The sequence below is a fragment of the Ptychodera flava genome, chromosome 12 (assembly GCF_041260155.1).
Source record: "Ptychodera flava strain L36383 chromosome 12, AS_Pfla_20210202, whole genome shotgun sequence".
In the NCBI taxonomy this organism is placed as follows: Eukaryota; Metazoa; Hemichordata; class Enteropneusta; family Ptychoderidae; genus Ptychodera; species Ptychodera flava.
The window spans coordinates 43,378,846-43,405,631 of NC_091939.1; the positions used below are offsets into that span (position 1 = coordinate 43,378,846).

At 37.7% G+C, this 26,786-nt stretch overlaps 1 protein-coding gene and 1 long non-coding RNA gene across 2 annotated transcripts; one reads left to right on the plus strand and one right to left on the minus strand.

The window, feature by feature from the left end:
• Positions 1-1,976: 1,976 nt before the first annotated feature.
• LOC139145960 (uncharacterized) lies at positions 1,977-26,563 on the minus strand. The gene is made up of 3 exons (XR_011555067.1): positions 25,662-26,563; positions 23,366-23,490; positions 1,977-2,079 (listed from the first exon to the last, which is right to left on the minus strand). It is a non-coding gene; the product is annotated as an uncharacterized lncRNA (long non-coding RNA).
• Positions 2,107-4,869, plus strand: LOC139145983 (MICAL-like protein 1). The gene is made up of 4 exons (XM_070717431.1): positions 2,107-2,135; positions 2,499-2,675; positions 4,189-4,235; positions 4,577-4,869. The coding sequence occupies exons 1-4, from the start codon at positions 2,107-2,109 to the stop codon at positions 4,594-4,596; spliced, it is 273 nt and encodes a 90-aa protein (XP_070573532.1). The 3' UTR covers positions 4,597-4,869.
• Positions 26,564-26,786: the final 223 nt, after the last annotated feature.

The window sequence follows — 26,786 nt, forward strand, 5'->3', positions numbered from 1 at the left end:
CAAACCAGAATAAAGACAAAGCGGCCTGCACGTCCTCCACCATGTGATGCACACAAGGTGAACTCCTTTCGGAAACCTGCCGTGATGACAGGGACTACAGATTTGTCACTCAATGCTGCCGGAGACAAGACTTTGAAAAATCCCATTGATCAAGTTAAAATCAAGAAAAAGGCACCTCTGCCTCCACTCCAGAAAAGAAAGGTCAGTCTAAATCATTATTGGTAATTTTTCTAGTGATCTTGTGAAACCAGGTTGTGTTTCAAGGTAATAAAGTATCAACATGACTCTAGAAGAACTATGTCGAACTGAGAGACTGGACAGAAATTACAAGGGGTGGTGGAGGGTGGGGGGAGGGAGGTTGTTTTTCAAAATGACGCTGCACGAAAAACAGTGTCCCTTCAAAAGTGTTTATTCGTAAAAGAGCGACCCTCCCCTCTTTCTTGCAGAAAAAAACCAGTGATCTCCCCCTGAGTGTCTCAGTCCGTATCAATATAATTTCCCATATGATCTTGAACTTTCAAACAATAGTTTTTAACATTTACAAATAATCACTTGGGTGCAACTCTTATATCATATTTGTTATTCACATCTGCTCTTTCAAACATCCGATTCCCATCATGTACATTTATATCAATTGTCAAATTCATCGTTCCCTCATAGACTACAATGTATTGTGAATCAACATTTCGCTGAATTCCAAAATCAAATTTCTTGCACACACACGCACTGTAACCACCCTAGTTTAATCAAATACAATAATATAAATAATCAAGCATCTATAGATACACAGATTTACCTCGTTTTGTATCGGAAAGCGAAGCGAAGATATCGCAGTCATGTCATGTTATAGCATGGTGCATAAGTTTCATAATAATATTTCATCCACATTGCCTGTGATATTTTCATTATTATCTTTTATCAATGGTGGTTAAACTTTCACGGAATGTTTTAAGAAATGTATGGTTGGTTCAGAAGGTATAATAATAATATCATTTTTTCTACAGGTCAATGCACCAAAATCTCCAGCGACTTTCAAGGACAAAGCTCTCCCAGCACCATCCTCCACAGGAAGTCCGATCATACCAAAGCGGAAGAAAAGAAGGGCTCCATTGCCTCCAACAGAGAAAACAAAGGTTGGACCTATTATGCTGTCTACATTAGATTTTACGATTATTACACGTTGACAGAGTAATGAATGTTTGAAAGAAAAGGTACACGTGACAAAAAAGGCACTGTTTTTGTGGTTCTTCCTCCTGGTTCTGTTATGTATTTGGAAAAGTAGTAATTATATCTGCGCACCTTGGACATTTTGCTGAAGAAAGTCACTTCATATTTAAAAGTTATAATTACGACAGAACATTTACCCGTTGGCAAAATTGGATGATTGCCTCAGCATCTCAATCTATATTGCCACTTTCCAAACCAAATAGAGCATTTCCTCATTTCCCGTTCAAAATTTAAGGGTTACAAATTAAAGAATGATGAAAAAGATCATCAAATTTCTAAGTAAGATGTATTTCAATGGCAATCATAAATAAGAGAAACGTTTGTACTTCTGTTGTGTCATTTTTTTTACTTTACGATCGTTAATGTTTCCAGATATCAGTGAATTCACCAAGAGGTGAGATCAAAGCTGAACTCGATGAGCTTAAAAAAATGAATAAACTTTTCGATGAGAAAATGGCCAATTTGGAAAAGAAACTTCGAGAACACGAAGAAATGCAAAGTAAGAATATATTTTTATTTAGAAAATCATTGTTACATTGTGCCTGACGTGCCTGTATCGATTTTTTAATCTTGTTATTCTAATGTACATTTATTTATATGAAGTCAAATTTGAAGTGACTTGTTACTTTTGACACTTCGACTTCCATGTGCCTGATGTGATATATAAACATGTGACGACTTATAATTGCATCTGTACAACTCATTTGATAGGAAAATATTGCTATTAATCAACCATTTTCATTCCTACCTTATCGACATTCTTACTTATTTTATAACCGAGCCAATTACCGACTTGTTCCTGCAGGCGACGAATCCCGGAGTACCGATGAATCCATTTTAAAAGAATATTTCCTGTTGGTAGATAAGAAGAATGGACTGATGAGACGAGAGCATGAACTTCATCAACTGTAAGTGTCATTGCTAGCATCTCAATCCTGATTTGACTCATGTTTAGCAAAATGATTTCTGTGGAATACGACTTATCTTATAGTAGGACTGATTTGAATGAATTGAAATTGAGAGATGTTGTCTTTGAAGTTCGATTTATGATAAAGACCTAGATCTTCTGTTGTCAATGAATTTCAAAATCTCAGGATATCATACATCCATCATGTTGTGCCACTTGTGTTGTATATAAACACTACCGTAATCGTTATATCTCAAAACATTGTTTTACAGAGCTATGTTTCATATTATTATAACGAGCTCACAAACACTCATGAATATTCTTTTGATGTAATATTGTAATTAAGTTATATTTTCGATTAAAGCTCCAGGCAACAAACTTTGGAGGAAAAACAAGCCAGAGTAGAATCCGAGATTCGTCTCCTGCAAACCGTTAATAACGAAGAACACAAGGAGATAACAACTGATCTTTTAAAGAAACTCGAAGAAATTGTACAGGAGAGAAACAGAATCGTCGATACAATGGAACAAGATAGACTGAGGTGAGTAAGAGAAATTGTACTCGGTATTCATAGAATAGTATGGAACGTGTATTGCTATGCTTTTTCTACGAATATGCTCACTGAAAGGCAAATATATATATATATATATATATATATATACATATATATATATACACACACGAACTATGCTGTTATATATATATATATATATATATATATATATATATATATATATATATATATATAGATAGACACACACACACACTATGCTGTGCATATATACAAACTGCTCAAAACAAAAGTAGAGCGGAATATACATACCTCAAGCTCAGAAAAATATTCATTAGAAACATGATAAAAATGACCTTTTAGCATGAACAAAACGAAACAGATCGTAGACAACCAGAACAAACACATTTTAAAATCACACAGTCACATTGCAACAACAATACCACAGGGACAAACAACAGCAAGATATGCAACTCTCAACAAAAAGACGCATGCCTACATGACGATAACTGCCTACAAATTTTGATCATCTACCAAGCCAGACGATGGACTCATGGAGAATGATTTCAAGACAAGATACAGAAACCACATTACATCATTCCGACACGTACGCTCTAGAACATTCATCTTACTCAGGACACACATTTGAACTTAAAGGACAACAACATCACACACTCTAATTCATGGAAAGGTCCCAGCTGGAGCCAAGCCATATTATAGCGGCTAAACAGCGTTGCAACCTTTGTTTGACAGAGAAATTTATTATAATCCACCATCCGGAATATTTCATGATCAACAAAAGAAGCGAACTTGTGTTCTCATCATGCCGACACAGAAGCAAGTCATTGTTATGCAACAACTCTATTGTGACTCTATTATTCATGCCTAGTTTTCGTTCGTCTAGGACTATAGGTCACTCAAAATCAATGTTATTACGCATATGAATTTAAATACTATTCTATCCATTCCGCTCTGTACATTAGTTCTCGTAGTTGAATATTCATAACAGTAACAAAGTATTGTTATGTAACAACTGCCAATCCTTTCTCGAGGGTCTATGATCCCAACAAACATTCAGCCATCTACGTAAATAGCTATGTGTACTCCTTGTAGATGTATTTTCACACCAGTTCAGTGTCCTGACGAGGGCTCAAGAAACTACGTTACGTTGTAGAGATGACATCATTTCTCGCATTGCAAGTCATTTTCATTCTGTCGATACAGTTGAATACTAGTATATATACGTTTTCGACAAGTCATATTTGGCCTCATTCCACATTCTTCACCAACAATAACATGGTGTTGACTCTATTATTCATACCTAATTTTCGTTCGTCTAGGACTATAGGTCACTCAAAATCAATGTTTTTACGCATTTGAATTTAAATACCAGTTTATCCACCATCACCTTTATTTCACTTTGGAATTGATATGAAACAAATAATGGCCAGGCACAATGTCATGATTAGTTCACCTATTGACTAGTTTTTTTGCCCAGTTTGATAATGATTGGTCAACTATCCTGTATTTTTTATTTTCTTAGAGAACTCCAGGAAGATAAATCTGTGAAAGCTATGATGATTAAGAAAGGTGAGTTGGCAATGGAATGACGTCCACTCATCAGATATTTTGATGTAAAGTTTCTTCTCGGTAGTAATATACTGTTCCCAGAATGCATAGCATCACGGATGAACATTGAGTTGAAACACTTCAAATGTACTTAGATTTGGTCTCAGGTAAATTAAAAAACAATCGTTCAAGCCTAAATGTTCATTTTTTCAAAACAAAATTTGCATCCTAGAAATATTGTTTTTGTGATTGATTTTAGTGGTTGTATAAACGTAGGCGCGTCTGTACATAAAAAGTCTCACAGCCGACATTCGTGCATTTGTAAACTTAGCTTCCTAAACGCTTTCTCCCTTTCTTGGCAGGTTGGATCGACAATCCGTAACAAAAAGCCAAATAAGAGGCAAATGACAAGAAGATAGAGAGGAAGAAGAAAAAAAGGGGACAGCGAGAAGGAAGAATAAGACCTGGAGAAAAGCCTGGTTGCTGCTGACGTTTCTGTCTCTTCGATATGCCTGATACAGTTGAATCAGTTGATTGTTTATTTGATGGGTTGAAGGAGAAAATATACATATATTCAATCTAAAAATATTCACTTTGTCATTGACTTTGTGTTGTATCGAAGGATTACTCTTTTTTTAAAGTATGACTTCCACCATTGCTGACAATTTGACATTTAATTCCCATGTGAATGTCGTACTGTAATTAACAAATAATACGCCATCCAAACCATTTCAAACGATTGCGGTATCGTAATTAGGTTTATTACAATAGACTTTACGTTTTTCCTTAAATTATCTTTTACATGCACATCATTGTCGGTAGTTATCAACAGAGAAAAACACAGGGATGGCGACCTTTTGAAAGAATAGTAATATTGCAAGTTTTGTCTCTAGTACCAAAATTTCACGATGACCCTTATCTTTATCTAAGTTTCGGAATGGATGATTTATAGTTTCCTCATGGAGAGTTTGGGCGAAGTTTGAAGTTAATTCTTTCAGTTTCCAGGTGCACACTACTTTCGGTGATGCTATGAATAAAGTGCATGGCTGGTATGTTTCTTAACGGTAGTATGCGCCTCGAAAGTGAAAGATTTAAACTTTTGCTCAAAATTTTCTCAAGGAATCTTTCAACTACTCTCTTTCAAAATCGAGAATAAAAATCGGGGGTCACCGTGCAAAGTTCGGTACCAGAGAAACAAATTACCCGAGATCTACTGACATTTGAAAATCGAAATGTCCGCCAACTCTGTATTAACTCTATGCAGAAAAAATAATATTTTCGATTTTCGAAAAAACTAAGACGGTAAAAAGAACCTCCACAATTGGCAGATCAGAAAAGAATTATACAAGTTTGAGGGTCTGAATATCTGTCCCCAAGGCGCATTCTACCTTAAATGGTATCTGTAACGATTTAGAGTATTTCTAAAAGGAAATCATATCTGATTATCTCTACTTCTCACAAGGTCATTTATGTAAATAGTAGATCGGTATAGGAAAACATTTCGGTCAACAAAACCTAAATGGTCCGGACCACAAATATAGAAGTACAGCTATTCTGACATCGAATCAGGCAAAGATAAACGACTTGCCAACATTTTCACAATCTCATTGAGGGAAAGATTGCAAAAACTAAATGATGACATCAAGGGGATTGTACAGTTTATCTCCAGGTAATGCATAGTTTCGTGAAAATAATGAAAATGCTTCAGCACAGGTTGTTCAAGGCTGACGGGTGTTCAATTACCTATGTACGAAATTTGATCCAGCGAGCTAAGAGGGGAAACTAACAATTTGTACAGTATCAGAAAGTTTTATCAAAATGTATTTTGAAGTCTCAGACCTTTATTTAAGACTAATCGACACTGAATACTGACACTATAATGAGAATGGAACTACCAGGTTGGCATTTCTCAAAAGCCTAACGCGATCAGCGAGAAATACTGCATCCAAAAGCTGTTCGAGCAGCTGCTGTACTGAGTTAAATCGTAAAAAACAAGATGTTTTCAAAAAAATGTACGTTTCTTAATCATAATGAGCTGGATGTTATCATCTCCGATGGTGAGATTCAAATTCTTAATTCTATTTCTGAAAGACATGAAAAAAAAACAAGAACGGAGGAGTTGTATGTACATATATTCGTAAAATCTGGAATCTGTTTTAATTGACATGCACATACAACTAACGAAGGTTAAACCAATTCTATTAGGAACTCAGTATCGACCTCCAAGTTGTAGCTGCTTTTCAGTTCGTTGAAAGAGCTGTGTATAAATCCGATCGGACAACAGAAAATGAACTCTATGTTATTTATGGTTTTAACTGCGATGTAGCTTCAAATGCTGGATCCAACAGCCTTGTCAATAATTTACATAATTCATTTTGCGATGCGATGGATGCTTATCAAATAATTAAAAAGTTAACAAAATTATCAATTCTATTATTTCTGGTGGCTGGAATATTGCCAATGGATACCAGTGATAACTTCATTGCATTTTGAATGAGGAGTATCTGTCGAAAGCATTTAACAACATCGAACAGTGAAAATCCCTTCAATGAAAATTGACAACGTAAATCCCTTCCTAAAATGCTCCTAGAAATATCAGTTTGATTTCATGACTTGTGAAAAGTTTTTAGGCTTTACTTTTATTCCGCCTTGCGTGTAAATATCGAAATATCTGTGTAAACAGGCTTCATTCATCACAGGCACTGGACACGTCGCTTCGCGATCGGTACTGATTCACAGTAGACAGTTCATATATTTTTGTGGAGAGACACACCGATCTCCCTTCAAGCTTGTCAATAAGGGTTACTCAAGAAAAAAGGCTTGTCCACATATTCAACCGCTTTTTTGACAGGTGTCATGAACTGATGGATAGGTATGATGTATCACTTAAACAAACGTTCACTGGTGGCATCCATGACATTTGTCCATTTCATATTTTGACTAAAAGATTGATATATGACGGATGCTACATGTGGGGCGGAATGCGTTTACGATTTTCCAAACACATGACATTCTTCTAGGGATTTAACTTTGGTGTGTGTACTTGTTTGTTGTCTATCTGTGTTGTGCTGTTTGTGTTTATCATATCGAGTTTGTCGCTATGGAACTCAATTAGGACCTACTATGATGTATCGTATGGCTTGGTACTATAGTGTTCTGATTTTCAGAACACCCGCCACTGGGGAAGGTCACATCCGACATGCAAATACCTGTACTTTTGGTACCAAAGATTGTCAGTCTTTTACCGGATACTTCTGTTACCCCACTGACATCCTTATTCAAGCTCGTTATGTCTGGAAAATTGTCAGCTCTTAATCGGATACAACTCTCGTCATTTCCCGCCGCCCGACTTTTTAGTCCTCGGCATTTTTAGTGGTCGGTATTGCCAAACCTTTATCGAGCACATTCGTCGCCCAATTTCCGATACTCAACAACATACAACTTACAAGACTTTGTTCGACCACTCAACACGGCCGTCAACTGCCTCGGGGAAGATATTAAAATCCCCGTAGAACCGTGCCACTTCTTATATACATCAATATATGCATTTGCTGACTCATTTAAAGGTAAAATTTGTACATTTTGTCTTTCTAACAGGAGGTTGGTGGTATACTGCAGTGGCATAATAGTCGGTTAGCTGTTTATCAGACACTTGTCGCAAGCTGCCCGCTCAGAGTCATTCTGTTTCACGGACCTTATGTATGGCAGATTGTCAATCTTTTTTTCGGGAAGAGCTTTCGCTAACTGCCCGCTGACGGCCATTCCAATCCACATTCTTTGGTACCGAAAATGACGACCCTTTTCCGGGCTGACCTGTGATCTGCTGCCCGTTGATTCCAATTGACGTGTTTGTTGTACAGGGAATTTTCAATCTCTTTCCTGGCATACCTGTCCCGGCAGCCCATTGAATGCAGTTCCAATCATCGCACTTTTAAATACAGGAAATTTGTCGCCCCTTTAATTAGCGCACCTGTCGTCAAATCGCCGCCATCCGACCTCCAAATACCCGTATACTTGTGGTACCGAAGGTTGTCAGTCTTTTACCGGACAATCAGTTACCCTGATCCCCCGCTGCCATCTTTATTCACGCTCTTATGTACGGAAAATTGTCCGTTCGTTATCGGATACACCTGTCACCAATTCCCGCCGTCCGACTTTCTAGTCCTCGGCAATTTTAGTGGTCGGTATTGCCAAACCTTTACTGACCACATTTGTCGCCGAATTCCCCATACTCGACAGCACAGTCTTACATCAATTCTGTCAAGACTTTGTTTGACCACTCAGCAGCAGTACGAGACTTTATTAAGCTTCTATCAGCACGGGCGTCAACTGCCTTGGGGAAGATATTAAAATCCCCGTAGAACAGTGCCTCTCCCACACATCAATAGGCATTTCCGCCATTCATTTTTGCTGACTCATTGAAAGGTAATTTTAAATTGATGTTTGGCAGGTATAGATATATGTATTTCCATCAGTTTGTGCCCGTTTATGACCATTGATATTCCCGCACTTTAGGTACCGAAGATAGTCAGCTGTTTATCGAGCTCGCATGCTGCCCAATTCACATTCTTTGCGACGGAGAATTTCGACCCTTTTCCGGGCACACCTGTGATCTGCTGCCCGTTGACAGCGATTCCTACGCGCTTTTTGTTCGGGAAATTTTCAACCTCTTTCCCGGCATACCTGTCCCCGGCAGCCCATTCAATGCAATTCGAATCGTCGCACTTTAAGTACGGCACACCTGTCGTCCCAATCGCGTCAAATCGCCGCCATCCGACATTCATGTACCCGTGCTTTTGGTACCGAAGATTATCAGTCTTTTACCGGACAATCAGTTATACCCTGGTCCCGCCGCTGACATTCTTATTCACGCACTTATGTACGGAAAATTGTCAGTTCTTTATCGGATATACCCGTCACTATATTCCCGCCGTCCGACTATCTAGTCCTAGCCAATTTCTCCCGAAATGTCTTGCAGTATGCCTCGCATGAGTGATCGCTCGCATCGAAGTACGGCTGTCGTCGTCGTATGGTTTCAGAAAACGACAATATGGTAATTGAATATATCGTAGGATAGTTTAATGTCGCATAATAAGAGGCTCTCATCAGTCAACAGTCCAAAAAAATGATAATAGCATGGTTTTATAAGGTAAAAGTACCTATACGATAGTTTAATGTCGTATTATAAGTGGCTCTCCGCAGCCAACAGTGTCACAGAATGATAATAGCAAAGTTCTACAAGGTATAGGCACCTCGCACCGGTGTACAGTTTCAGAAAACGTATTATACGATGGTTTAATATCATATTATATTAAAGTGGCTCTCATCAGCTAACAGTCCCAGAAAATGACAATAGCAAAGTTTTATAAGGTATAAATACCATAGTTTAATGTCGTATAACTACCTCGCACCTGTGTACGGTTTAAGAAAAAGTAGTTTAATGTCACTTAATGTCATATAACGACCTCGCACAGGTGTACAGTTTCAGAAAACGTATTAGACGATAGTTTATAAATGTCGTATAAAGACCACAGGTGACTGTAGTCTTTAATTTGAAATTGATTTGATGTCATATCTACATTTAATTTTATTGTAATGTACAGAGCACTGAGACGTAGTGTAGTGCGCTTTTAAGCAATATATTATTATTATTATTATTATTATTATTATTATTATTATTATTAACGTATGATACGATACTTTAATGTTGTATTATAAGTGGCTCTCATCAGTCAACAGTCCCGGAAAATGATAATAACAAAGTTCTACAAGATATAAGTACCTCGCACCTGTCTACGGTTTCAGAAAACGTATTATACGATAGTCTAATGTCGTATAACTACCTCGCACCGGTGTACCGATTCAGAAAACGTATGATACAGAAAACGTATGATACGATGTAGTTTAATGTCGTTTAACTACCTCGCACTGGTGTACGAATTCAGAAAACGTATTTTACGATAGTTTAATGTCGTATTATAAGTGCTTCTCATTACCGAACAGTCTCACAAAATGATAATAGCAAATAGCACGTTGCCTGATATTCAGGGATAGCACTTTGCCACCATGTACAATGAGAAATTACTTTCGCAGTGTACATGTCATAGCAGCCGAGTGCTGTACTAATTACACGCGACTGTGATGTAAGGTAGTTTAAGTTAAATTGACCGATCTGACTCTTGCTTTGGTTAGAAATGTACATTTTCAAACATTATATTATTGCTATTTTACGTATCCCTGGGGACAATTAGATTGCTTGGGTGTCTGCGAAGTTATTTAGGGAGCCTTCATTATTTACGGCCTGGGGTCGGAGGAATGTGAGGGGGGTCACTCAAAAAATTAAAAACTTCAAGAGGGTTGCTCAAAATGTGCAGAGGAAGTAGAAAGGATTATTCATCAGTTATGTCCTTTTCTATTAGCAATGCAAGACTTGCTACCATCATCACCTCTATATGTATTCAATTATTGACTTTGATTATATGAATGATTGCAATCGTGTAGACTGTTTTTACACATGGAAAATTAATAATAGCAAAGATTTGGTTTTCCTTGTTAAATATACAAGAAGAGTTAGATGAAAATACTCCAACCAATTGATTGTAACCTAACAAAATAAGAAAATAATTTTGTATTTTGGTGTGAAACAAATTGAAACACCTTTCAGATTACACCATTGCACACATACATCAATTCCTCAATTTTTTTTCCACGCGAGATAAGGGTCACCCCCTCTGACACTCTCCCCTTCAGTCCCTTACATGTTCTCCCCCCCTGTATTTTCAAACTCTGCAAAGTCAGATATTCTCGTGAAAACCCTGTCACGATACCCATCCAAATTAAACAATACTATATTTTGGATACTGGCTACAGCATGAAATTTTATATCTCTATTTTGTTGTCACTTTGAATTTCATTGTTGGTGTCACCTTTTTCAACCATAATGAGAGTTCAAAGTTCCTTACTATTGCCATATTTTCGTAAAGTTTACAAATACATGTATTAGTATTTAACTTTTCTAAGTGGGGGGGAGGGTCAGTCAAATTCTAAGTCAGAAAGGGGAGTTAATCAAATTCATCATGGTTGGCAGGTGGGGTTACTCAAAATTCCGAAGCTTGCGATGAAATTCCTCCGACCCCCGGGCCGTAAATAATGACGGCTCCCTTAGAACCTGAGGTCGTGGTTCGATCCGTACCATGGATTCATTTTACTTGCAACGAAACACAATTTAACGAATAAGCATTTCACAAATATGTTTATTGTGGCTGCTATCGTACCGCGCCTTGTATACGCTTATGCTTGATATACGTTCGGTATATTTACGTATATTGACGTATATGGAACAAAAAAGTAGTGGTATACGCAACATATATCTTTGTATATGGAACATATCAATACGTCGATATACATAGCGTATATCTATGCAGAACAATAGTATACTAAAGCATATCTTTGCACACCAAGTGTACACTGTATTTGTGCACTTTATTAATATACGTATACTTGTATATTTAACGTATTTGACAAATGTACGGAGTCAGTATATGTGTGTACATTGTCGTATATCAAGGATTTTGCCTCGTGAACTGCAGACACTGATGCCACCTAATTGGCCAAAGCAAAGAATCCGAGGTCAATATAAAACCAAACTGCTGGGAACTCTGACAGAATAACAGTAGACAAGTAAATGAAAAACAGGAAAAAATTGAAAAAGAAAAAGTAAAAAAGAAAACAAAACCAAACAAGCAAACAAACAAACAAAACGACTGACAGATCAATTGTGAGACTTCCATTGGAACAGACTAAATTCACCTTGCCAGGCATCGTCCCCTCTCTATACACTCTAGTAGTGTAATATATATATATATATATATATATATATATATATATATATATATATATATATATATATATATATATATATATATATATATATATATATATATATACTTCAGGGTTGACTGGAGTGACAAGGTAACTGAGTTGTGACTCTAAGTTTCGCGCTCTAAGCTCTCGTGCTGTAAAGCGCGAAACTCAGAGTCACAACTCAGTTACCTTGTCACTCCAGTCAATCCTGAAGTACAAATCGCTCTGTGGAATGACCGCATCGAGCACTTTCTCAACCAGCGAGTACAACTTAACCTACCTATATATATATTATATATATATATATATATATATATATATATATATATATATATATATATATATAATATATATATATATATATATATATAATACACACACACACACACACACACACACATATATATATATATATATATATATATATATATATATATATATATATATATATATATATATATATATATATATATTCTCCTACTACTACTTCTACTACTACTAGTGTGTATACAGGGGATGGCCGTGCCCACATAGGTGGATGTTGCATGTAGGGTGATGCTATCCACGAACTCAATGCATCAACGCTAAAATCTTCGATATCAGCCGAGAGAACGCTCATATAAGTCAAGATATATCCACAAAGAACAATATTATTTACGCTTGGAGAAGACCGTCTTTATAATTCTGGGACGACAACAACGAGAGTCTTCAAATGAACATGGATGTTGGTGTTTTGCGAACTTTATTCGTTTGTCTCTTGATCGGAGTGTGCCCTTTGTTTATACGCCCGTGCTCCAGCATTGTACAATAGCTTGATGAGAATGTGCGCGTCAGAAGTGCAAGTCAATCATTAATATTATCAGCGTAATAAAGAACGCCTATTAGCGAAGCAGAAAGTGCAGTTGTCTTTGTCTAAGCGATAATTTAGAATAGTAATGGACGTAGTCTGAGATTTGCAGCATTTTTTCTACCTTGGGAATTTTTGGAACGTAACTGCGCCAAGTTCCTACATAAGCTTAAAACTTTGCTATAAGCTTATTATCATTTATTTTGCTTGTTGGCTGATGAGAACCTCTTAATATGCGACATTAAACTATTGTAAGGTCTTATAATACGTTTAAAACATTTCCTTTTATCGTTTCCTAGGAACGTTCCTTGTTTTGACTTTGTTACGTTGCCGGCGGTGGCACTGTCGGGGGCAATGTGTAAGCTTATCAAGCGTGTTCCCCAAACCACGGGGAACTTGGAGGGGTATTTTTTATTCTCTATCACGGGTCTGTGAAATCAAGAAAAAGGGGTACTTTTCCAAAACCTGGCCTAAGAAAGGTTTGGAATATCCCGATAAATATCTATCAGACACTCAAACTTCACGAAAAGTTTCATTGTGCATTTCTTATGTTTTGACCTGGTTTAAAACTGTGATTCGAAATCCCGTTCGGGACTCACCCTGCGACTCGATCCCAGCTCCCCCTAAATAGGTTGGTTTGTTCTGGTTATTTAATCTGTTGTGTATGTTTAAAATTTTATGAGTTTGACACTCCTGTTTCAAAGTTAACAGTTGCTTTCAGACTCTGATGTGTTAATATATGTGAAAACGATATCATAATTCAGCATTGATCTGACTCTAATATCATGTCTCCCTCTTCTGGATTTTGTAAGTGAGGGGGGAAGCTTATGTTTGGTCGTATTTTCTCCCATATTTCTCACAATAGGAGGGTATTTTTTGTTGAAAAATCCAAGATTAGGGGTATCTCGATATTTTGTGGAACGAGCATGGATTCCCATGCACTCTGAGAGTGTCACCGCCGAGGTTACGTTACGGCACAGTCACTCTCGGTCTATTCAGCTCTGGGACTATTCGCCCCATTGACGTGTGAACATACATAAGCGAGAAAAGAGAGGTTTTTTTCTCGCTTATGTACACACGTCTATAGGGGCGAATAGTCCCAGAGCTGAATAGACCACGAGTGACGGTGGTTCCGGTATTCGATTATCACATTGTCGTTTTCTGAAACCGTACGAAGACTAGAGCCGTACTTCCATGCGAGCGATCACTCGTGCGAGGCACGGCCGTCAACTGCCGCGGGGGGGGGGGATTACAAAACTCCCGTAGAACAAGGCCACACCCACTGAACACAATTTAGCTAAATCAGTGACACAGATCGGTGTCGTAGTAAACTACCAAAAAGCCCATGAATTGGCTCGCAGCGGCACTGTTGCGGTGACCAGAGAGCGTTCGGTAGACGCCACTTGTTGGCGTATCCACAGTCGCTCGAGAGCTATTCAGCTCTGGGGTATGTCTCGCTTCTGTATACTCGTCTATGGGGCGAATAGTCCCAGAGCTGAATAGCTCTCGAGCGACTCTGGCGTATCGCTGCCTAGCTCTGCATGACAGGGCTGTGTGTTACCGGCGTTATACGGCCTCTCACCACTGGCCATGCACTATAATCGCTGCCATATCACAGCTAAGAATTACTGTAAAATTGCGCGCGTAAGGCATCTCGATGAAATTTTTCCATATTTTAACTTTCATTTCTGGATTTTAGGGGGAAAAGATGATTGGCCGAAAAATGTCACGGATTTAAAAAAGTTTATAGCTCTGCATGGCAGGGCTGTGTGTTACCGGCGTTAGGGAGCGTTCAGTTTTTACGGCCGGGGGTGGCCGCAAAATCCAGGGGGGGGGGGTCACCTCAAATTTGAAAACTGCAAAGGGGGGGGGGGTTCATGTATTTTTCAAACAGCTCAGAGGGGGGGGGGTCACTTAATTTTAATAAGCATCCGTCATGTCAAAAAGCAGTTTCAGTGTTCAGAAATATTCTGGGAGATCAGAATGATTTGCTGCATGATTTCATTCTCTGAAGTCATTTAATTGTAAATCTGAACAAAAATATAATTATCTATCACATGAACATCTTGACTTGGCAACTCTGAGGCATGTCTTATTGTCAATGGAGCTCACTGAGGGCAATGAACAATTCCTATTACTTACATATTAGAGATATGGCAAGTTTTAAACAGTTACCTGTAGACTACTAGTACCATGAAAAGTTAAATAATTCTTTTAGGTGAAATTCTAAAATCCAATTTCCTGCACACATATCCATTTGTAACCACCCTAGTCTAATCAAGTACATTAATATTAATAATCAAGAGTACATAAATACACAGATTTACCTAATTTTGTATTGGAAAAAAATTATTCATAGTTTCCTCATAGACTCCCATGTATAGTGGATGAACACGTTCAGTGAAATTTCAAAATCAGATTTCTTGTACACATAATATGCACCTTTAACCATCATATTCTAATCAAGTACAATTATGTTAATTATTCAACGTCTGTATATGCTCATGTACAGCAAGTTTTTCATTCCAAAAAAAAAATGTTCACAATTTTATCATAGACTCGTATGTATAGTGGATGAACATTTTTGGTGAAATTCTAAAGTCAATTTTTTTGTCCACATACCAGTTGTAAGTACATTTATGTCAATTATCAAACATCTATAAATGCATAGATATAGTTTTGTATTAAAATAGTATTTAAGTTTTCTCATACACTATCATGTATAGTGAATCAACATTATCAACAGCTGATCATCAATTAAATCCAAATATCAAAATTTTTTACGCACACGCTTCCGCAAAAATATTGCGATCTACGTGTAATTTCTGTCTAATCCCTTTTAGGGGTAATTTCAAAATTATAGCAATCAGAAGGGGAAATTTGAACATTAACACTTTGTGAGTTTGTGAGGAGGGTCATTTGAAAATATCTGAGAATCTTTTTTTGATTCTATCCCTCCAAGGTGTATGGTTGTGCAGCTTTACTCAAGCAATGTGGGGGGGGGTCATCAATTTTTGGTACAATGGGTAGGGGGGGGTTCACTTATTTTGCTTGATGCGCAGGAAGAATTTGCCGGCCCACCCCCGGCCATAATAACTGAACGCTCCCTTATACGGCTGTGGTGGGAGGCCATATAACGCCGGTAACACACAGCCCTGCCTAGCTGTGTTATAGCAGCGGTACTTGTGGCGTATATCGAACGCGATAGGGTCATTGGGGTCATCGCCACAGTCCTGTGGGCGATGACCCCACTATGACCCGAGCGCGTTCGATATACGCCACAAGTACCGCTGCGATATCACAGTCCTGTGGGCGATGACCCCAATGACCCGAGCGCGTTCGATATACGCCACAAGTACCGCTGCGATATCACAGCTAAGCCCTGCCATGTAGAGCTATTAAAAAGACTGCGACTGATCAACTCAGGCTACATGTAGCCTGTTTTACTCATTAGGAAAAAAAACCCAAAAAAACCAAAAAAACCCCAAACAACAAAAAAAAACAAAACAAAAAAAAATTGTGCTGTAGGGTAGGTAGGTAGGGAAATTTTTAATTTTTTTTATTTTTCAATGTGCAATTTGTACGTGTTCAAACAAACTACCAGTGAACAATTTCCTCATGAAATGCACTCAAATTGAATACCAATTTATTAAAATAAAATATTCATCAGTAGAATTGAAGTGTGTGGTTTATTAGACTGCCACGGAAATTGATATGGCTGAATTACAATTCTTTGACAGGAAAGTGAACTGTTTATCCACAGGTAAGTCTGACTTGTAAGAACTGACACAACACACAATAGGCCTATTTACTGTCATCAATGCAGTGTTTCATCTAGGATACTATAAAAGGGGGATTGCTCCCCCTCTCCTGGAATTTTTGAGGGGGATTTTAAAATTTTGGGGGATTTAACTGAAACATTTAAGGACATCTTATGTAAGTTTTAATGTTGCAGTGATGTCACTTGTGATATACATACTACAAGCCATAAAGCACTTGCTCACACAATCCAAGCTGCTGGCTCCAAGATTTTACCTAAGATTTTTTCAAAAGTCAACAAATTTGGGTATCTCTGTTGTGAATGTACAGGGCTTCCAAGAGTGTGGATGGCTCATTAATATTCATAAGCTTTGATATCCCTAACAATTGTAGCATATTCCCTCATGCTCAAATATTCTGTATGTTTGCTTTCATAGGGCTTAATGTACATTCAAACATCAAAATTAACAACAGCCAGCCATTCCCACTGTACCTTCAAGGGATTATTCATTTTTTACTGAACTGTCTGCACTACACAAACCAAGAAAAAAATCTATTGTAGTTATAAAAGAATGTTTTGTAGCTTCTGAAAAAAAAATGTGCTTGTTTGTCAGGTTTTTACTGTGCGTATATCATCCTTCACTACTGTAAGTTTGGATCAACATTGCCCTTTGCCAACCATGAACCAGTGAGCTGTATTTTTCTAGTGATCTAGTATCTAGCTGGTCTTGTAGTTTTGTGCGCAGACTCAGTAGAGCTAAAACGAACAACTTAGAGGGTGAGATCCCTTGTTTTGAATTGAATGCGGAGTCGAGTTTTTCTCGATGTCAGATTTGCTCCAGTTGCTGTTTTTCAGTCATTTTTAGAATGGGGAAAATAACAAACAGAAAGGTTGGTTGTCACCGACAGTTAATTTTAGTATTTATTTGCTCCGAAAAATTAGTCAGTGTCTGTTTACTGAATTCAAAAACCGGGCCCATTTTTGACACTAGCTGTGGGTCCATAGCTGTGGTGTTTTCAGACGGGATTCATACCTTTTACGGACTGGTTTTGACTTTTACGATTTTAACCCCGCCACAGCTATACCCACAGCTACATTGACATCACAGCCTGCTTCAAAGCTTGTGTGCAGTCTGCACTGAACACGTTTCTGTGACGGTAAAGTCCAATTTTCCGTGTCAATTTTGCTATCAGAAGTATTTTCAGAGCGATATGGACATTCATATGATGCACAAAAACTTGAGTTTGTCTTCTTTTCTCAATCGTAGAGAGATGATGTTACACAGAAACTTTATCGGGCTAGGGCAATGAACTTTTGTGAACGTAACTCTCAACTGGCCGATAGGCTTTCATCATGCAAAATCAGCGTACGGAAATTTACGCGTGGTATCGTTTCAACAGCATTTTATTGAAGTAGTTAAAAGTATCAAAATCGAATTAAAATTAGTTTCATGCGTTTCACGTTTTCATATCATTATTTTTACTTCCGGGTTTACGAAGCTCTAAAAAGTCTAGGGTCGGGGGATAAAATTGGGGTAGGTCGGTCGGGTAATCGGAACAGCACATATTTTTTTTGGTCTCATTTGTGATCAGATCTTTCAATCATAGGCGCTCCTTAGCTGGGTAGTCTGCTAAGTAGATCGATTTTCGGATCGATATATTGCTCCCGTAGTCGATATACCCGCCATTGTAACCTAAATACTCTGTATTTAGGTTACAGTGGCGGGCATATCGACCACGGGATCAATAGAGCGATCCGAAAATCGATCTACTTAGCAAACTACCCAGCTAAGGAGCGCCACAGTCGCTCGTGAGCTATTCAGCTCTGGGACTATTCGCCCTTGCCCTAGCGAGAACAAACCCTTTGTTCTCGCTCATGTACACTCCTCTATGCCACTATGGGGCGAATAGTCCCAGAGCTGAATAGCTCACGAGCGACTGTGGGAGCGCCTGTGCTTTCAATTAATCGGGGTACGGGTACGGGTGGTCTTTACCCTGTAGTTATGGAAACAGTCGGCCAGCGTGCTGCTGAGCGACTGCTGTATGTTCTTCCGCCAGTCAAACGTAAGAATGTAAATCCATACCCTGGCTTTTAAAATTTGTACACAGTTTCTAAATCCATGAAGAGTCAAGTTCGGCTTCCTTCTTATCACTATTTTTTCAATCTTCGAGAGACACCGAGACAGGTTTACGGTGAAAGTGGCCATTTGTATTTCCTGAACTTATGCGCATTGATTTAAGTTAGCATGACTGGGGAAAGTTAAAAATAGAATCATGACTTAAACTGCCACATGCATGGGATGTTCGAATGCATCAGTGCCTGAGCCGTTGGAGTTGCGGAAAATCGTTTAGCAACTTTCAGTCTTGTGCCGTGATGACTGATTTCAACGCCTCATCTTGTGGCTACACTACAAATGAGAAGACAAGCTGTCTGATGTATCAGTGCATAGAGTGACCTGAGAAAACCTCATCGTTTGTTCTTGTAGCAGAGACTGGTCTGCATACCAGATTGCATTTGAAGTGTGTGGCGGGGCCACGTTGGGCGTCACCACAAATCGAATCTTGCTCAGCTGTACACGCCTAAAATCTGATTAGATATGACAGCTTCTCTGTACGTTGCCTGCGTCTCACCAAACGCCTTTGAACACTGCAAAATAATACCGTCTCGCTCATGGAATTGTCGACGATTCTCTCGCTTTCTTAAGAGGAAGATAAGACCACTTTGTTTCCGTCAATTTCCCCTTATTCTCACTGACCTTGGCTGGATCACAGTACTCTGGGCACCGTACTCCTCACGGGATCTGACTTCGTCGGATCAGTACATGATCCATTTGCCTTATTTAAAATATGCCAGCCTTATTTAATAATAGTCCGCTGAATATGAAATAATGCGACAGAAAAATTGTATTGAAGTTTCTTCAGAAATGTCTAGAACTGAAATTTTATACCGGGAGGAATGGCTCAAGCTGAAATGTGAGTGGTTAGGCAAAGCTTGGACGCGACGGTACGAAGGTCAAATCACAGGCCTCGCGAAGTTAGAACAGAAAAGGGAGCCTTCAGTAATTACAGGGGGGAGGGGGATGGCCCGGGGGATTTCGTGCGCGCGTGTACAGTAAAATGTGACCCTTTCCCCATCCTTGTGTCTAAAATGTGACCCTTCCCCTTGTCCGGCATTCTAAATCTTGACCCTCCCCAAGTGCTTGAGTATTCTTCCGAGGAATAAATGAAACAGTATCAGCTAAATTATATAACAAGTAGTTTAATTTTAATGTACATTATGGACAGAAACAAACTGAAAGTTTGTTACACTTGTCATACAGCCTATTCCACTGAAGGGAAATAACATCAACACTTGGTTCTGTCTCAGGATTTTGATTGAATAAGCCTTTCATCCATGCTAGAGTATCGCCATGGTAACCTGTCTCCAACAAGGAAAGCTTGCAGTTCAAGGCTGTCTTATCTCTTAATTTCCAGGGACATTTTCACACTCCTGAAAATTGCATGGATTTAAAGTCTCCTAAGTTATCTTTCTTGAGCTAAATACTGACAATTCTATGGTGACCTGTCTGCCTTTCTTCATATCTTTCTCTAAGAATCTTCTAAATTTTTTGGTGTTTTTGGTAAAAAAAACCCTGTCTTCTCTGAAACCGCACGTTGGATTGCTTTGAAATTTGATATTCAATTTACTCAAGGTGACTTGAGTTGCATTTGTTCAAATCGCGGTGAAATTTGCATATTTGTATTTTTAAAGCAATTTTTAGCTCCCATAGCCATATGTATATATGGCAATGGAAGCTATTCTTATAGGCTAGGAAAATGTCTGTATGTATGTATGTCTGTATGTCTGTATGTCTGTATGTCTGTATGTCTGTCCGTCAACATCAAAAACTCCAAAACCGCTGCACATTTCATCTTGATATTTGGTGTGTACATGGATGATGGGCTGTAGATGAGATTTTGTTCAAATGAAGTTGTCATTGCCAAAAATATGCAAATTAGTGCCAAAAAAGGCGTTTTTGGTAAAAAATCTCCTTCTTCATAACCGCTGGTCAGACAGCTTTGATATTTGGTATACAGGTCCCTAGGGATAACCCAATTTGGATTTCTTCAAATTGTGATGAAATATGCAAATCTGTATTTTAAGGAATTTTTTTGTCATTTTTGGTCAAAAATTTATTTCATCAAAACGCTTGTCTGACAGCTTTGATATTTGGTATACAGGTCCCTAGGGATAGCCCAACTTGGATTTGTTCAAATTGTGATGAAATAAGCAAATCTGTATTTTTAAGGAATTTTTTTGTCATTTTTGGTCAAAAATTTATTTCATCAAACCGCTCGTCTGACAGCTTTGATATTTGGTATACAGGTCCCTAGGCATAGCCCAACTTGGATTTGTTCAAATTGTAATGAAATAAGCCAATCTGTATTTTTAAGGAATTTTTTTGTCATTTTTGGTCAAAAATTTATTTCATCAAAACCGCTCGTCTGACAGCTTTGATATTATTTGGTATACAGGTCCCTAGGGATAGCCCAACTTGGATTTGTTCAAATTGTGATGAAATAAGCAAATCTGTATTTTTAAGGAATTTTTTTGTCATTTTTGGTCAAAAATTTATTTCATCAAAACCGCTCGTCTGACAGCTTTGATATTTGGTATACAGGTTCCTACAGATAAACTAAATATGATATACAGAATATATGATGAAATCTGCAATTTTGTATTTTTGGTGCAATTTTTGCCATTTTTGGTCAAAAATGTGTTTCTCAAAAACTACTTGTCTGATGCCTTTGATATTTGGTATACAGGTTCCTGGGGGTTCTCTTAGTGTGATATAGTGAAATTTGATGAAATCATCAATTTTTGTATTTTTGGGTCAGTTTTTGCCATTTTTGGTCAAAATATTTGTTTCTCAAAAGTTACTCATGTGATAGCTTTGATATTTGGTATACATTTTTATACATAATTATGTTGAAATCATCAATTTTGAATTTTTGCAGCTAATTTGCCATTTTAGGTCAGGCCATCCTGAAATGAGCTATCAAAGATCTCAACCTTCTTCATCAATACATATGTCACAAAACGTTGCTCTCTTCATAACACAGCAGAGCTCTGTCGACCATTTGGTCGTTTGTTAGCTCCCATAGCCACATGTATATATGTTTACAAGTTTACATTTTATTGAAAATCTCAATAGCCACTGAGCAGATTAGATGAAAAATTAGCATGTAAGTACTTTGGGCTGACCTGAAATGATTGTGCACATCTTTGGTCAGTATCTTGGACTTGCTATTTTTCATGAATTTTTTTGTAATTTTCTCCCATTTTTGGTCAAAAAATCTTCTTCTCTGAAACCACAAGTCTGATTGATTTGAAACTTGGTATGGAAGTGCATAGGAGTGACCTTTCTCAAATCTGGGCAAATCGTGGTGAAATTTGCATATTTGCATTTTTGGCTATTTTTTTCATTTGTGATCAAAAATTTTTTTTAACTCTGAAACCAAACGTCCGATTGAGTTGAAACTTAGTGTAGAGGTTTTTACGGGTGACGTCAGTAAGATTTGATCAAATTCTGGTGAAATTTGTATAATTTTATTTTATTGGGGGAATTGTTTCTATTTGTGATAAAACAATCTTTTAGCTTGATTTAGCTTGTTTTGATAACTATATGGGAGCGACCAGTGACATTGTCACTATTTTTGTCATTTTTGGTCAAAATATCTTCAAAAATTTCAACTCTAAAACTACAGGTCCGATAGCTTTGATATTTGGTACATAGGTCCCTAGGGATAACCTTTTTCAGATTTCTTCAAATTGTGCAGAAATATGCAAATTTGTATTTTTAAGGCAATTCTTGTCATTTTTGGTCAAAAGATGTGCTTGATCAAAATTACTTGTCTGACAGCTTTAATATTTGGTGTACAGGTTTCTATGTATGAGCAAAATGTTATACATTCAAATAATGATGAAATCTATTTTTTGTATTTTTGAGGCAATTTTTGCCATTTTTTGGGGGTCAAAAAATGTGTTTCTCAAAAAGTACTGGTTTTATACTTTTGAAATTAGGTATACAGGTTTCTACAGATGAAGTAAATGATATATATTGAAATTATGATGAAATCAGCAATTTTGTATTTTGGGGGGTAATTTTTGCCATTTTTGGTAAAAAATGTGTTTCTCCAAAATTTGATAGCTTTGAAATTTAGTATACAGGTTCCTACAGATGAAATAAACTTGATATATTGAAATTTGATGAAATCTGCAATCTTTGTGTTCTCTGTGCACATGATTTTCCTGATAATGATAAGGTATATTTTATATCAAAAACGTCTTCTCATCTGGTAATAGCACAGATATTGATCATGAATGTTTTGAACATTCCAAAATCCAACATGCCATTCATGGCAGCACACACTGCGACTGTTGACACATTACTGGTTGGCACATTAACCCTTTTAGGCCTGAATTTCCTTGGACTTTGACTTCTGTATAAACTTAAGCAATGCTCTCAGAAAGTCATGCAAAGGATTTAATATTGCACGAAGGTTAATCCCTTGTGTCAGACTATTGCTTGTACAGAACACTGTATAATTGATTGGATGATAAACTAACAAGTACAGGCAAACTGACTTGGGTGTCTGTCAGTTCATTTGACCCTGACTGAAATTTCTATAATGAACTTACATGTCTGTCACAGGTAGAGCTGACCAAGCCAGGATACCAAGACAATGCCAGAGGTTTGTAGAGATTTCAGCCAGGGATCTCATTTGTTTATGATTAAATCCATCCACATGCAGCAAAATTGGAGTCTGACAAAGAAATAAACCTAAATGCAATATTAAAGTTCTTATTTGACTTTCCGGGAGCATTGCTAAATATTATCAATATACATGTATGCAATACATTGTCAGGCTTGAAGGGTTAAAAACCTCCACATGCATATAGTCAATAAGCTGCTACACCAAATCTATAAGGCAGTTTGGAGATCTTCCTCAGATGACCCACTCAACATCCTGACCATATTTTTCAAATTGTATACTAGTGTAGTGGAGATGAAGAAAATCACAGTGCATGAGTGGTTGCTGGGAAGTTGTTGACAGGTTCACAGCACTAACCAGTCCGGGTTATGTCCATATAGAGGATAGTAGGGAAGAGCCAATGACGTACCGTATATGTAATGAAATTAAGGCAAGAACCAATCACGTACTGTATATGTAACAAGGGTCAAAGGTTACGTTGGTTCACTTTGTTCAGATCGCGATGTGACCTGACAGATCCACCGATCCAGTGAGACTGTTGGCTACCCGGAAGTATCTTAGCTCCAGTCGATTGGCGACGTTCTACCGTGTTAAAAATTGTAAGATTTCTTCAGGAATAGTTTTCTGAGTATCTTTACCCTTGACCATATTCGACAAAGAGTTATTGGACGTTTTTCGTTCTCTTTTCCAGCTTTTGGTTAACTTCTCGGCGATTGATCCGGCGCGCGTTTTTCTGAGCAAAGGGTCAATCGTACCGGGCAATGCATGGTGATCGAAAAAATCGTGCTCCATCGTGCTCCGATGACCGACTAAAACAGTTGACCCATCTTTGCAAAGCTTGAAACATTCTCCATACTGCAGATGGCAAGGTTAAATTGAAATTTGACCAAAAATAGGCAATATTTGGCGACAAATAACTTAGTGTAGATTTACATGGGTCAAATGCTGATTTCTAGGAGCCGTACCCGGCCACGAAATTCATCAAATAAGTAATTCTCAATGTACTATCCACTTGTGTCGGTCACCATCTCGGCCGCACTGAACATTGTGCGTAACGTCTACATCTAAAAACTACCCAGTGCTAAAAATAAAAGGCGAAATCAAGCCGAAAAGTTCCAAACTCGCTGCAATGTACAAGCCAAGGTTTGCATGGTTAATTATTCATGACGTTAGCGGCGGTAGGTTCGCTGATTGGTCAATCGTAATATCCTCTCTATGGACATAACCGGACTGCTAACTGACCTGAAATGCAACCAATAAAAATTCAGTCAGTACTTATTTACAGTGATTTAAGTTTAAAGCAACTACATGGCAAATATATACACCCAGAATAAGTGACCCAATAATATGTTTACTTACAAATACCACAATTGATGATAAATAATATTGTAATTTTGTTAACATATACAATTGAAACAAAGTGACCCCTAAAATACTTAATATACTTTTGATTACTTTAAATAAAATAAATTCAAGCTCTGTTCAGGTAAAAATTCTGAAGGAAAACCAACCAACTGTACGATTATTTGATGCATCATAAACACAACTGGAAATTCTTTTGTATTACTTCAGCTGCATTAATTCAATGCAAATGCATGTGTGTACAAAATAAAAGCCCTAACTTACCTAATGTGAAAATTAAATGTATTACTAAAATCACAAGTATACAATTCAAGCACACCAATAACTATGATTGACTTTAAAAAAACAACATAAAAATGGCCTTTTTTGTGTCCTCTTTGAATTAAAATGGCCTATTATTCAAAAACACGTTAATTTTTTTTCAAATTTAAAACTCAAAAACCACATAGGAAAGTCAGCTTCAATAGCGTCACCTACGCCATGTCATACCGTACAGCTCTAAAGAGTATCCTATCATTGAAACGATGATTTGTGAAGGCAAAACTATCATTTATTTGTCTTGGATAAAACTCTAGGTCACACAAATCACAACAGACACACGGAAATTCGATGTAACCAGGACGACACTCCCTCTGAACACAAGGTCACACTCGCAAGTCAAACGCAATTCACTATGAATGGCGTAGTCATGAATAAATTATTTGCCGATCGCGGATGTTACCGTCCCGCAAAAACAGAATTGATCGCGATCTGTCCAAAGTTTCTATGGAAATATTCACAAATTGAGCAAATGAGAAGAATTTAGTTCTTCAAACTTTCTAGAAACGCACTGAAATTGTGTCCAATGAATCACAACTCACCATGACGTATCATTCATGAAGCCACGCTTCTACAGCACATCGCTCGGTTCACTGCCCAGTGTCAACATGTCAGTGAGGATCGCTCCAGTCGCTGACCTTCAGTATATCGTTCAACTTCAAGTCGCACACACAATTTTCCACAGAATGACTCAAAACGTGCCAAAAATGGAGTATATTAACAAACTATTTAAATCCTATTAGCTGCAGTGTGAATTTTTAAGGTCTTGCTAAAATGTCTTTGAATTAAAACTTCCGCCTGTTCAACAACATCAAACTGACATAAGATGGCGTCGACAACAAATGCAGACCCCCTAGTTTTATTGTGCTGCTCATGAGCTTTAAAAAGAACTATTTTCATTGTCTGTAGACCAAAAACTGGGACTGCAATCTCCAATCAAAGACAACATTACAAATTCAGTGAAGTAACTGGGGCCGCGGAGTGCGAGCGATTTTCATGGATACAACGGGACGCGTTCAACACACTGTGAACGCGTACGCGCAGAGTGAGCTTATTGGAAATTAAACATCCGATTTTTTGGCTTACAAAGCAAAATAAAAATGAAAGAAAATATGAAATAAAATCATTTTTTTCTGCAGATTTCAAAAATGCAATTTGTTTTAATTTTTTTCAATTCATGGTGTATTTTTCTATCAAAAATCGAAGTTATTAAAAGAAACACGTGCAACTGTATGTGGGCCTCCCTACTAATGGTATGGGTCGGGCACGATGCTATACATAAGGTTAAGTCAAATGAATAAAGAATAAAAGTATCTGTTTCTGCGTTTTCACTACAGACCAAACAAATTCGGCTTTCCAATCAGTTTGGACAACCCATTTTTCAAGCCCATGCAAAGTGTATTTCAGTACTAATATTTCATATTACTAAATTGCCAGCGCAATAGAATATCTTTGACAGAGGTTTCACAGAAAAAAAAATACTTACCCTCTCTCGGAAAAATCCCTTCTAAATGTCTCAATTTCTTGAGTGAAAGTCATGGTGCCGTGATCAGCGTGATTGCCCTGCAGCATGTAAAGTGACTTGGCGCGATTCTGTATCTCCGGTGTTGGTCACATGTCACACAGTGAGGATGTCTCCCACAGAGAAAACAACAGTCAGGACCTTT